Genomic DNA, 13,463 nt, shown 5'->3' with positions numbered 1-13,463 from the left:
TGAACTGAGTCAAAGTGTCAAATAATACAAGGTTAAAGTTTAACCCTTCAATTTGTTAACAGAATGGTGAAATTATACAGAAGCCGCAAGAACAGCAGAAATAGCAAATGTCATTCCCAAAACCTTACTTTTCCTCATGAACGACTATGACCATGAGATGCATGGCAGTGAAACATAATCCTGTGGCTAATTCAGTCACTGTAGTCTATGCTGAGCTGCTTTCATGCTTCCCCATTAGTACTATTACAAAAAGATACTTCAGTTACCATACTACTTGTTAATGAACTTCTCATCTTAGTTAATAGGTTAAACAGATTCTTTATTTTAAATAAATATTACATTTTGCTCTGTTTCCACGGTTGCTCATTTATATGATACCTGGGAAAATTCTTTTGCCCACAGATTTTGGCAGATTCTGCTGGTTTTGCACTGTAAATTTTCTGAGTTGAATACCAGCCATTGTTGTTTATTATTATGTTTATTGCATTTTAATATGTTGTATGCAACTTTGGGACATTTAAAGGAGGAAAGTAGAATATAAAAAAACTAAAAACAATAATAGTTAACTTACTTAGCATTTCACTTGGAGAACATTAAAAATGACAACTTTGTATTTTTAAATATGGAAAGATCTGTGATGCTTCCTTAAAATACTGGAATTAATTAAAGAAGGAGGAAAGTATCTGATGTAATTTTAGTAGCAGTAACCTGATAATGTGGATTTTGGATTTTGCTGTATTTTGCTGCTTTTAACATTTATCCTTACACAGGTTTTTCTTAAGTTAGAAATGAAACTGATACTCCTACTTTTACTGCAGTGACCTGATTTTTTTTATTGGCCTCCACAAAGTTTGGTTGGATTCACAGTTATTGGAAGCTGTCCTCTTCCTTTCCCTTGTAAATTTTAATTTTAAAACCACTTTAGAAGAAAGAAACTATGACATCGCCAATCATCAGTGAAAGTAAGATTTCCTTACTGCCAATTCATCTAAGGGCCTCCTTCTTGTAAAGGTTCAGTATTTTAAACTGTTGGCTAAAGTTTTATACTTTCTGCAATCTAATTTCAGCTACTTTGGAATCTGTCTTTTTTTAAAAAAGAAAAAGAAAAAAATCAACCAATGAAAAACAAGTGAGATTGTTTACACTAACTCATCTTTGATTTATATATACAACAGAACTGTAAAGCAGCAAATAATTTCTCGTATTTAGTTCTGGAAATACTGGACTGCCCTTTATTTCAGAGAAACCCAAGCAAATAATCATTTTGTTACACTACAGCTTCAGGAGGAGACTATCCACTTTGGAGAAGCCAGCCAGAAGTTTTGTCATGATCGAAATCATACTAACTAATAACACCTAATACAGTTCAGAGCCTCATTTGGTTGTTTAGATTTAGCCCTGAAACAGTTTAAACCAGTCTGGACCTGGCCCAAACTAAATGTAATTGGATACTGTACTAAAATTTGGATATCTATATCTCTGTATCAACTTTAACTTGCATTAGGAAACAAAACCAGCCAGAATGTATTGTTGTGTTTTTACATGCATACATGAATGGTTGCCTCCTCAGAGGCTTAGGAGTCTTTTTGTTTTGTGCTAGCTACCTTTAGAATCTATATTAAAAACAGCAAGTATTATTATTTAGTTTGCTTAAAAACAGTCGTAGTATTATTTTGTTTTCTTATACACATGCACGAAATGTGGAAATGTGGTAGTCCTTTTTAAGGGGATAAAGTACACCACATTTATGACAGATAGCTAACATTGGGTTTTGTGCTACCCAATTTTAAAATTTGCTTTAATACATAATTTGCTAATATTGCTATAGGTAAGGTAAAAGTATTCCCTGCTGACAAGGTTGTAAAGTTGTGTCTGAGTGTAGGGGGCAGTGCTAATATCTGTTACTAAGCCAAAGAGCTAGCATTTTCAGACTATGTGTCATGTGGCCATCATGACTGCACAGAACACTGTTTGCCTTCCCATCGGAGTAGTACCTATTTATCTACTTGCATTTGCATGCTTTTGGACTGCTAGTTTTGCAGAAGCTGGGACCAGGGATGGGAGCTCACCCCATCACACGGCACCTGGACCTCAAACTGCCAACTTGCCAATCTTGCAGTCTTGGCTATGTATTGCATCAAAATCAACCTAAACCTTAAAAACACAAGTCAAATAAAGGAGGAAGGGAAAGATGAGGGAAATGCCCCTGCTTAATAAAACTATAAACAAAATAACACTGAAACCAGTGGATGCAAGCACACCACATACTAGTAATGGGAAAAAAAAGTTGAATATTCAAGGGAAAAAAGAAGTCAAAAGGAGTTTCCTCAGTGTCTGAAAATCACAATGAGGATAATTCTCAAGATGCTTTCTTGCCCCCCCCCCTCGTCCTCAAATAGACTTGAGATCTACTCCCTGCCGGGGGAAGCTCAGTGAGGATTGTTACAAACTATATCCTGATAGCTGATGCATGGTAATGTTGTCTGGGTTTTGTGAACATACTATGAGAACACAGGGGGAAAGAACACTACATTCTCCCCCAGCATTGGACAAGCAGAAGCAAAGAGACAGTTGTAGAATGCTATAGCTCTCCCATCATTGCTCTGCTCCTCACTCCTAATGGTGCATGGGAGCATGTGGGGGAGCCAAGATATGATTATGGATGGCTATAGCTACCCTGATCCTTACTTGGCTCCTGCCCTTGCCCTGCCACCAGAGACTTTCCCCTCACAGTGAGACCCCTAAAAAACATTTGGTATCACGGAGAAAACTGATCATATTATATTATTCATTCTCCCCTGCAACAATGAATAACTTAACACAGCTCATTCTAACTCATACTCAAATGGGTAATTAATATAAATAATAAGAAAAAAGGAGAATGAATTGGGAAAGGGGGATTAAAACTGAAGCATTGGAAGGAAGAATAAGCGTCCTCCCACAAAGGTCTTTCACAAACTTTGTTGTTGTGTGCCTTCAAGTCATTTCTGACTTACAGTGAACCTAAGGCAAACTTATCATAGGGTTTTCTTTGCAAGTTTCTTCAGAGGGGCTTTGTGATTGCCATCCTCTGAAGCTGAGATAATGTGACTTCCCCAAGGTCACCAGGTTTCATCTGGAAAGATGAAATTGCAACGAAGTTCTTTATGTTTTTTAAAAAGTAAAGGTAGTTCCCTGATATGAATGTCTAGTCTTAACCGACTGTAGGGCGTGGTGCTTATCTCCGTTATTAAGCTGAAGATACAGTGTTGTTCAAGGACTGCTCTGGTGGTCATGTGCCCAGCATGACTGCACCAAATGCTGTTATCTTCCCACTGAAGTAGTACCTGTTTATCCACTTGTATTTGCATGCTTTTGAACTGCTAGGATGGCAGAAGCTGGGACTAGTGACAGGAGCTCACCTAGGCTTGCCATAACCCGGCTGCAACCGGGAATTTCCCGATTTTGGGGGCCCCGAGCTCCTCCCGGCACGGGTGCAGCCCCAAAACCGGGAGCCCCAGTTGCAGCCTGGATTGCTGCGTCCCAGGCAGGCCTCGCTGCCCTCCTCCTCTTCCTTGGGGAGGCGGGGAGAAAGAGGAGGGCAGCGAGGCCTGCCTGGGGCACAGGAGGCGAAGCTGGAGGTGGCGCCTCCCCGTGCGCCCACGCCACCCTCCCAGGCCTGGCATGGGCTTGGAGGACGCTGTCACCCAGGCCCCAGCGAGGCCTTGGACAAGGTTTAAAAATGTAGGACCTTTTTAAAAAAATTTCCTGGCCAGGAAATTTAAAAAAAAGGTCCTACATTTTTCCCAGTTTGGAGGTCCCCAGGGATGGCAACCCTAAGCTCACCCCATCATGCAGCACTTGGACCTTGAACTGCCAACCTTCTGATCTTCTGTTTGTCAGAATTGGCACCTTAATCACTAAGTCACCATTTTTACTATTCAGTATATTTCTGAATCTTCAGAAACAGGTCTACTGTATAGCTATAAAATGCACAGTATATGCTGGATGCAGAGGCATTAATAAAATGTTACTTCCTATTAAGGTATGTATGAAAGAATACTTCTTATGTTCTGAAAAAAATAATAATACCCAGTGATTTTATCATATACAGTGATTAGATAGTGTAGATGGATGTGTGTATTTGACCGTATGGATTGAAGTGGGAAATTGAGAAGAACATGTTTCAACAGATTCCCCCACCCCCGCCTCAGGTATCGCCAACTGCACTTCTATACTCACAATCAAGTGACCCTGTGTGTGTGTGCAGGTTTGTTGGTGAATGTGATGAATGGATGAGAACCAGGCTTAGAGATGGGTCAGTTTCAAAGTTCAGGCAGGGAAGGCCCAACTTGGAGCTGTATGCACCCGTCTGCGTAATCTCATTCTCCTCAGACTCCTTCTGTTTTTCAACTATCTTGGGTTTCTTCCTGAAAATGAACAAAGAAACCCTTGAAGGAATTGGTTGCATATGCAGGAAAGAACATTTTTACAACTTACTAAAAAGAAAAAAAATTAACTTAAAAGGGAGAAACCATCTTTTGCATGCTTTTTATTTGGAACCATGCCATTCCTTGTATCTACACTGATGCAATGGTTGAGGGATCATGTAAAAACATATGGAAGGCCAAAACTTGTTATGCTGTTTCTGGTGATTTCACAGAAGGTAAAACCTGCTTTGTTACATTAGGCAATTAAATAAGGCATGACAGAAAGTCTGCAACAAAAAGAAAACAAATTATTTTTTTAAAAAGAAAATATTTATAGTTGCACACATGAAAAGATCTAAAAATGAAATTTTCACCTTGTAATATTGTAAAGAAAGCAGACGGAAAGAAAATAAACTCATGTGAGATGTGGTGCTGGAGAAGAGTGTTGAGGATACTGTGGATGGCCAAAAAGACAAACAAATCAGTCCTAAAACAGATGAAGCCTGAACTCTCCCTGGAAGCCAGGGAGAGAAGGAAAGACTCATTAGAAAAGACAATGATGCTAGGAAAAGTAGAAGACAGCAGAAAGAAAGGCAGATGGACTCAATCAGGAAGACCATGAGCCTGAGCCTACCGGACCTAAGCAGAGAGATAGAAAATAGGGGATCTTGGAGATGTCTCATCCACTGGGACACCATGAGTTACAGTCAACTCGATGACAGCTAACAACAATATAGACAATAACTGTATTATGTAGTTTTACATACAACAGGCCTTTTCTTTGTTTTGAAAGGTAACAAAGCCACTCAATAAGCATCATGGGATTTGAAATCTGATCTCCATAATCCATATCTAAATTTCTATCCACTTCATCATATACAGTTGGCTCTTCGTATACACGGATTTTTTATACACGGATTCAAGTATCCATGGTTTGAAAATGTTCCAAAAAAGTATAAATTTCAAATATCAAACCTTAATTTTCCATTTTTTACAAGTGACACCATTTTGCTCTGTCATTATATTTAATGGGACTTGAGCATACACAGATTTTGTTATATACGGGAGATCTTGGAACCAAACCCCAGCGTATAACAAGGGCCCACTGTACTAGATTTAAATAAGGTGGTGGTTATCTATACAGGATTCAATGCAGATGCAGATTTAAATAAGTGTATCAGTATGTGTGATGTACTGTCAGTCATACACACTGTACTGTTTTCATGCTCCTCATCAAGCATTGCTAAATATGAATTATACAGGTTGAGTCTCCCTTATCTGAAATGCTTGGGACCAGAAAAGTGTTTCAGGTTTCTGATTTTTTTCAGATTTGTGAATATTTGCATATACACAATGAGATATCTTGGAAATGGGACATTTGTCTAAAGAGAACATTCATTCATGTTTCATATAACCTTATACATAAGGTCCAAGGTAATCTTATACATTATTTATTTTAAATAATTTTGCGCAGGAAACAAAGTTGTGTACGCTGAATCATCACGTAACAAAAGTATCACTATCTGAGCCACACATGTGGATGATTTTGGAGTAATTCAGATTTTGGAATTTATATAAGGGATACTCAGCCTGTACCAACAATTAAGAATTAGGTCAACAAAAATTTTTGTAGTTTAGGAAAAGTTTACGCTTCCAATTAGACAAAAACAGAGATGTAGTACAAAACTATCAACAATAAGGAAAAAGGTAAAGCTTCTTGATCTGTTTAAAGACTTGCTGAAGTTACTTCACTGTTTAAGAGCATACGTGGCTCACTGCATGTTAGCTTATACCAGACCAATAGCTTATCTAGCTCAACATTTTTTTGTACTGATTGGTAGTCATTTTCCATGGTATCAGGCAGGAATCCTTCCACTGCCAAGACTCTTAAAAACCTCTGCAGTGAGGAGAAAGTCTCAGATTGTGGCGGGGGGGGGGGGAGCTAAGAGAGGATTGGGGATACCATAGCTTTGGAGTGGGAGACAGGAAAAGGATGAGTCTGGTTGTGGGGGAGTAACCCTGAAATTTATTTGAGGGCTGGAAAAAATGGCAAAAGGGTTTGAAAACACTGCTTCTCCTTGCTGGAACTCTGGACACTTGAGAAGCCAGTTTTTGTTATTTTTCTTTCCATGTTTTTGAATATTCATTCCACCCCTAAGGTAAGCATATGCTCAGCACAAAGAGATTGTCTTTCACATTGAAGTCTAGCTGATCCCTGAAGTCTAATGAGAGCTTGGGGGAATTAGAGATTGGCCAGTGGTCATGCTCATGCTGGCTATGTAATTTTGGGAGTGGTAGTTAACATGTAACTTTACTAAGCTCTGAACTTAACTGTTTCTTTTAAACTTTTTTAAAAATTAGGTATGTTGAAACAGATGCTATTTGCCTATTTGTCCTGTTTCTGCCAGGAAAATGGTACCCCTGCTGTAAGTCATTCTAACAAAACAACTATGCTAATTGAACAGATCTGATGAAAAATATATATTGTTCTATCCAGCATCTAAAACCCATATTTATTTCTTCCATGTTTCAGGAAGTGTATCCTCTTATTTCAGAATCCAATCCTATTTTAGAAAAAATATTCAATTCTTTTCTATGGAACTAGCCAAATTGGATATGAAAGGGGTCACCGAAGGTTAAACCAAAGCCAAGAATAAGTATGGATCTAGAGGGCACAAGATATATGAAGCTGCCAAGATGCAGAAGAGGCTAAATTTCTTAATCTCTAATAACTGTGTAGCAGCTAAAGTATCATCAGGTTCAGTTATTTTACTTTTGTACAAGTTATACCTGCTAAAGTTATGAACAGTATAGGAGCAATATTCTTGTTGATATCCAATATGGCAGCTTGCATAACCACTGCAACCTGCTGACAGAAAAATGTTTAAAAAGTAATTTATATTACACTGTAGTGCATGAACTGAGTCTAGTCCTCTGACCAGGATGGCAAAATAGCTAAGGCTGCCCCTTCTTACTGCACACACTAGGCATTCTTATGTAAGGAGCAAATATCAGAAAGTATCAGTAGGGTTCATAGCAATCCATATAGTACATGCTACCTTTGATAACTGATATGAAAAAAGTTGTTCTGGTAAAGCAAAAAAATAAAAAATAATTAATTGTGTTCTTCAGTGGCATGCACTGATGTAACTTAATTTTTAAGGCAAACATGTCATTTTCATTACAATTCATTAAAAATCATTCACACCAGCCTCTTACCTCCATGGGCACAATTTAAAACCATATATTTAATAAAAAGTGGTTCCAGATATTCCATGGCCATGTTACTGGATATGGAATACAAATAACTCCCTCCTTATTTGTTGACTTTAACATGGCTTTAAAATGTATTTTTTTTAAAAAAAAGGTTTCTTTATATCAGAACAATTAACAGCAGGATAATACTACATTAACAATTAGGTAATGTTGAAATAATTGGAGTTTGCAGTAGCACAATTTTGAAGAAAACAATCCAGTACAGATTCTCTTACTAAAAAACAATTTAATCATTGTTTCATTAACCAATGTCAAATGAGTTTCCCTGCCATGAACCTGTACTCCTCTCTCCTCTCTGCTCTCATTATGGATGAGAACAGAACCTTTAGCTTTTGATAATGGACACTTTCCTGTTTTGTCTGCACTCGGTTCAGCTTGTTTAAATTGTATTTTGATTACACTCTAGTTCTTGAACAATTCAGGATCTGAAACAAAGGTTATATGGGCTTACTCTAAGCAATCAGTTATACACGTTCAGATATAGTGTCAAACTGTTTTATTTGAGAGGGCACAAAAGCTTCCCATTTCCTTCTTGCAACCACACAAGAGCACGAGGATGTGCAGATTTATTTGTGTAATGAGACAGCATGGTTTCCAGTTATGGCAGAATTGGTTTTTGATTTCCATTGGCTCTAAAGTAGATCTACTTCACCAGTGGACAGCTGCCAAGGGTCAGCTGCATTGGCCTTCAATGGAAACTTGGCAGGGGTACAATCCCCAACTGCATCCCCCCTCCTGTTTTTAAGAACTAAAAGTCTCTCCTGAGTCTGTTATGGGCCATGGTAGACATGTCTGCTGATATGGGGGACTCCATGGCCTGTTTTAGGTGGATAAGAAGCCACTTGTTCAATCAGAAAGTAAACCAGAAATCAACTTCTGATTTTAATTCCTTGGTTGAATAAACACCTCTTTGGAGTTTAAAACCCCCCACGTAAGCTACAAAACGGTAAAGCATGGAGACTCTCTTTTTTTCAGGCAGGTAGGGTCTGTAGCGTTTGGGCCACATGCAGCCTACAGTCCATACAGTCCTCATCTCTGATCTACATCAGCTTCTGCAAAAGCCAGCTGTGGTCACCTATTCCTGTCAATAACAGTTCCTATGATACCTTAGTTAGGGTAAAGGATGGTTGTCATAATCTATTAGCAATACACATTCTTTGTATCTATGTTAGACAAGGCAGTAATTAATTATCAATATATTCTGAGAAGAAGTTTTTACAAACATTCCCAAAATAAATATATGGAACACAACAGGTGAATGTCAGTATTTCAGTTCTTTGTCAGAGGTGAGTTCCATAGGCTTGTGTGCGTCTCTAAAAAAATGAAGCACAAGTTACATCTAGTGCTGATTTTTATTGGAAACAACCTTTCCTTATAGCACAGAAAATACTGTGTCAGGCAAAAGCTGCAAATAAAATGTAACTGACCTGCAATTAATTTTTTGTTTTAAAAAATGTGTTTGTGGGCATGCACACATGTGAGTTGTAAGTCAAAGGCAAGCAGCCTCACAGCTGTTAATGGATTTCTAAGAAATCTATACTGACCTTAAAAAAATTAACATTTTGTCATCTGATTTATGAAAAAGATCAATTGATTCAGAGTTTTCCCAATAGTTCACCGCTGCAATTTAAGTGCAAGAAAATTTCCCAGAATGGGTTCCTTAGTAAGAATAAAATTGCCAGAATTTTGTACAACAAATTATTAATGGTTTTTTGTGGGTTTTTCGGGCGATGTGGCCATGTTCTAGAAGAGTTTATTCCTGATGTTTCACCAGCATCTGTGGTTGGCATCTTTAGAGAATGCTTACACACACACACACACACACACACACACACACAGAGTGTGACCCTGAGTGATTGTTCTGTTGCTAATGGCAGGTCTCAGGGTGGGAGGGTCTGCAAAAGAGGATTAGTGTCTGCTTGATTAGTGCTCACATAGCCCAAAAAACCCACAAAAAACTATGGATGCTGGTCATGAAAGCCTTCAACATCAAAGTATTAATGATTTTGTATTCCTTGCACTAAGTCAATTTTACCTTGAGAAATGCTTTCCACCTTAAAGCTACTTCGGTTTGTAAACAATTCTGGCAAAGAATAATGCCTGTGACAACATTTTAAGAAACACTCGTATGTACATCCGGAAAATTTACACTACTTTTCTAGTCCAATCCTTCTTGGGGCAGAATCCCTGCTGCTTATAGTATCTCTGACAAGTAGCCACCTACCCTCTACTTAACAACCTCTAACAACAGGGGAAACCACCAACTTCCCATATTATTTCACTGTGAAACAGATCATATCATTTAAAAATATTTCTAGTGTTAACGCAAAAATCTCCATCCCTGTAACTGTGAAGCAGGAGAGAACAGGTCTTCAAAGTTGGGTTGATGTCTGGGAACAGCCAAAGAACTTTTAAAGAGAAGGAATGAGGACGAGAAGTATTTTTTAGGGACAGGAACACTAAAGTAAGATGAGAAATACAATGCAAGGCTATGGAAAGCATGGATTTAAAAGAGAAATATTTCAGTGAAAACTAGGAGTTTATGTTTCATGAAGAAGAGCAAGCAGTGAAGAGATTTAAAGGAGAATATTGATTTGGGTTTGAATGACATACAATAACAATATTCAATTTAATGACTGAGATTTTCCAAAGGAAGAGAAAATAGGAAAAGAAAAACACTGGAGCCGAGAATCTTAAATAAATCAGCCCAGGAAAAATACAGCTTCCAATGCAGAGTAGCTGACACAGAATAGTTTAATCACACCTCTTGAGGAGGAAGGGAAAAAAAATGCTAGGAATGACTCCTAAAGCACTTTTAATAAATAGATAAATCTGTGGCTGGATAGTGAAAAAGTGGTAGAAAAGTGGTTGTGTTTTGTGAAAACATGATTTGTTCCAGGTTAATGGATCTTTGGCCTGTTACAGACTGCCAAAATAAAGCTGCTTGGGGTCTCTTTGGAGGTATGCTGTTTAAATGATGCATGGGTCCTAAGAGTCCGGAGGTCGCGCCAAAGCCACACACTCCATTCCTAAGCACTGGAGTGCAGCTTTGGTGCAGCTTCCGGATTCTTAGGATGCATGCATCATTTAAACAGCATACCTCCAAAGAGACCCCAAGCAGCTTTATTTTGGCAGTCTGTAACAGGCCATTGGGTTATCCATATAACCTAAGATAGATCATGCATGAGATTATTTAATTATGTTAAATCAAAACATGGGAGAATCTGGAACATAAATCTCCAAAAGCAAAATCTTGCGAGGAAAGAATGTTGCAGTCAGAATAAAAAGAGGCTGATTACAAAAAAACCATTTATCAGAGGGAAACTATCCCATTTCTTCCAATTCCCCCTTACCATTGCCCACACCCCAAAAAACTTGGAAAAAGCAATTAGCAGATTAAAAGAATAAAGAAATAAAGAACTAAGCAGGAAAGCACCTTATCGTACAATAGAATGCAAAGCCACTTTGTAATTAATCAAGAACATTGTCTCTGGTTATATAAAGGAATTATATAATCCTGGTATGTTTCAGAGAGTACAGCATGTGAAAGTTCTTGTAAAACCATGGTGGCTGCCAATTATATGGAGAGCCGACAGAGAGCAGCAGAGGGCTTTCTGGCTGGAGGCTGTATTACAAGCAGATATTAGAATCCTCCATTAGAATCTTCCTCCTGGTCATCAAGCCAGAGGTTATTTGGGTAAGCTCCCTTAAAAAATAGTTTTTTTTAAAAATCTGCCATAAGTGTTAAAATTATACAGCCCAATGAAGCATCTGCTCAGCCAGAAAATGAAAGCTCAAGTGAAACAAATTGGCAGAATAAAAGATATATAAAAGAATGTCTTTTATTTTCTTAAAAATTCACAGTAAAAGAAAAGGAAACAGACTGGGGTAGATGGATCAGGTAAATAAATATGTTGTTTGACAATATCAAAAAAAAATCTAGCATCCACACAGCCACAAGGAAAATCAGCCAAACACCAAGATTTCTCATGCCAAAATTACTTCTGAACCTTCAATCTTGAAATTGTTATTTTAAAACTGAAACGGAGTAAAGTAGGATAGAAATATAAAACAAAATAACAATATTAACCCAAAAAGGCTGTGGAAGCTTAACGATCACTAACATTAACAAATCTGGTAGACTGGAGCTCACTTAATTAGATTTGATAAAGTGGAAGAAAGTGTACAAAATCTAGGATAAAGTCTACAAAAGAGCCACAACCAATACAGATTTTTCTCTCTTCAAAGTACAGTGACAATGAAATGTCACTAATTTTTTTCCTCAAAGGAAGCAATAAATAATTTTAGAAATTCTGTTCTTGCTATGAGAAAGTCTTTAAAAACCACACAATTTTTGATTCCTATTTGCAATTTGAGGCTTATCATGTGCACAATTTGCTTGTGGTTGTTTTGCACAGAAAACATCACTTTCTGTGCAGGACACATCATAGAAATACTATTGCTGCATTTCCTCCACAGCAAAAGAAAATGTACTTTTCTCTGCAGAACAACTATGTGCAAATTTTGTGCAGAGTAAGTCCCCCATTATAGCTTTTTCTGTGCAGGCAATAGCAATTTTGGTGCAGGAAACAATATTTCTGTGCAGAAGTATTTGTACAAAACAGTATGTCTGCTGAAAATGCTGTTTCCTGGCCTTAAAATGCAGTCTTCTGTACAAAACAGCCATGTGTGAATTTTGCACAGAATTGTGAAGATTATTGTTAGTAGATTCTTCTGGGCAGGGTTTCTTGACAGAAAAACAGACTCTGCAGCAATTTTTGAAATCTTTTTTGAATATTCTTTCCATCCTTAAGGTACACGAGTATCTCAAAAAGCTACAGGAATGGAGGAGCAACAGAGAACATAAAAGACAGGCCTGGTCAGTGGATTCTTATGGAATAACTGACAAATCAAGGATTTGGTTAGTCATGAAGGATCCCTCCCTTAGTCCAAAGACCTTGTGTGCTGGTGCCTGGCTCAGTTGTATAGCTGGACCCCGAGGCTTTACGTTTATTTTTGCATTAGTGTTTGAAAGAATGCTTCTACTACAGCCCCACTCTGGAAGAAAGAAAATACTTTTGTTTTGTTTTGTTTCATTGTGAAGTTCAGGGGTAGACAAAAGTAAAACTGTTTTAATGAGTAACTCCTTATTTTACCCTTTTGGCTTGGGGAACTTACACATGGTTATAGAGATAAGCTAGTGGTCATTTTCTGTCCTTGAGCACTGGGATTTTTTGGCTGCAATCCTGTATGGTCCAGAATAGTATACTAGTTCCACATGTAGAGCTACATACACTACAGCTGGCCATTTACCCAAACCTATGATAGAGTTGCTGTTGTCTGACCCATCGCTATTCCATGCCAAATGAGAGTGGTAGGGATAGAAATGAGTAATGTTGAGGAAAAAGTATTGTTTTTCCTTCTGGTAGTGTTTAATCCCTTAGGAATTCTTGGGAATTGCCTGTATATGCCATGCCATCAGGGTGGTCAAGGTTGCTAAGAGGTTGGGGGCAATTGTTGTATCGTGTCATCTAAACCGTGCAACAAAATGTAAAGCAAATTGCAATACCATTGCTTCTTTTGTACCATTGCTTCTGTCATTGTGTCGGGGGTGGGGGTGGGGTTGAGTATGATAAGCCCTCTTGACAACTACGTCTGGGTGATGCAGTGGTTAAATGCCTGTACTGCAGCCACTCACTGACAAATCATAAGGTTGCGAGTTCATTACCAGCAAAAGGGCTCAAGCTTGACTCAGGCTTGCATCCTTCCGAGGTCGCT

The 13,463-nt window shown here is 38.2% G+C and overlaps 1 protein-coding gene across 10 annotated transcripts in view; it reads right to left on the bottom strand.

Annotated features, from left to right (window-relative positions):
- Positions 1-13,463, bottom strand: part of ZBTB20 (zinc finger and BTB domain containing 20) — a 642,360-nt gene that overhangs the window by 23,773 nt on the left and 605,124 nt on the right. For all 10 annotated transcript variants that reach the window (XM_042458100.1, XM_042458099.1, XM_042458096.1 and 7 more), the window contains one exon: positions 4,222-4,409. In XM_042458100.1, the coding sequence (XP_042314034.1) occupies positions 4,222-4,409 (188 nt within the window). The remainder of the gene's footprint in view (positions 1-4,221; positions 4,410-13,463) is intronic.

This window comes from Sceloporus undulatus, chromosome 3 (genome assembly GCF_019175285.1).
Source record: "Sceloporus undulatus isolate JIND9_A2432 ecotype Alabama chromosome 3, SceUnd_v1.1, whole genome shotgun sequence".
Lineage (NCBI taxonomy): Eukaryota > Metazoa > Chordata > Lepidosauria > Squamata > Phrynosomatidae > Sceloporus > Sceloporus undulatus.
Note: the sequence above shows the minus strand (reverse complement) of the source record. Positions and strands in the feature narration are given on the sequence as shown.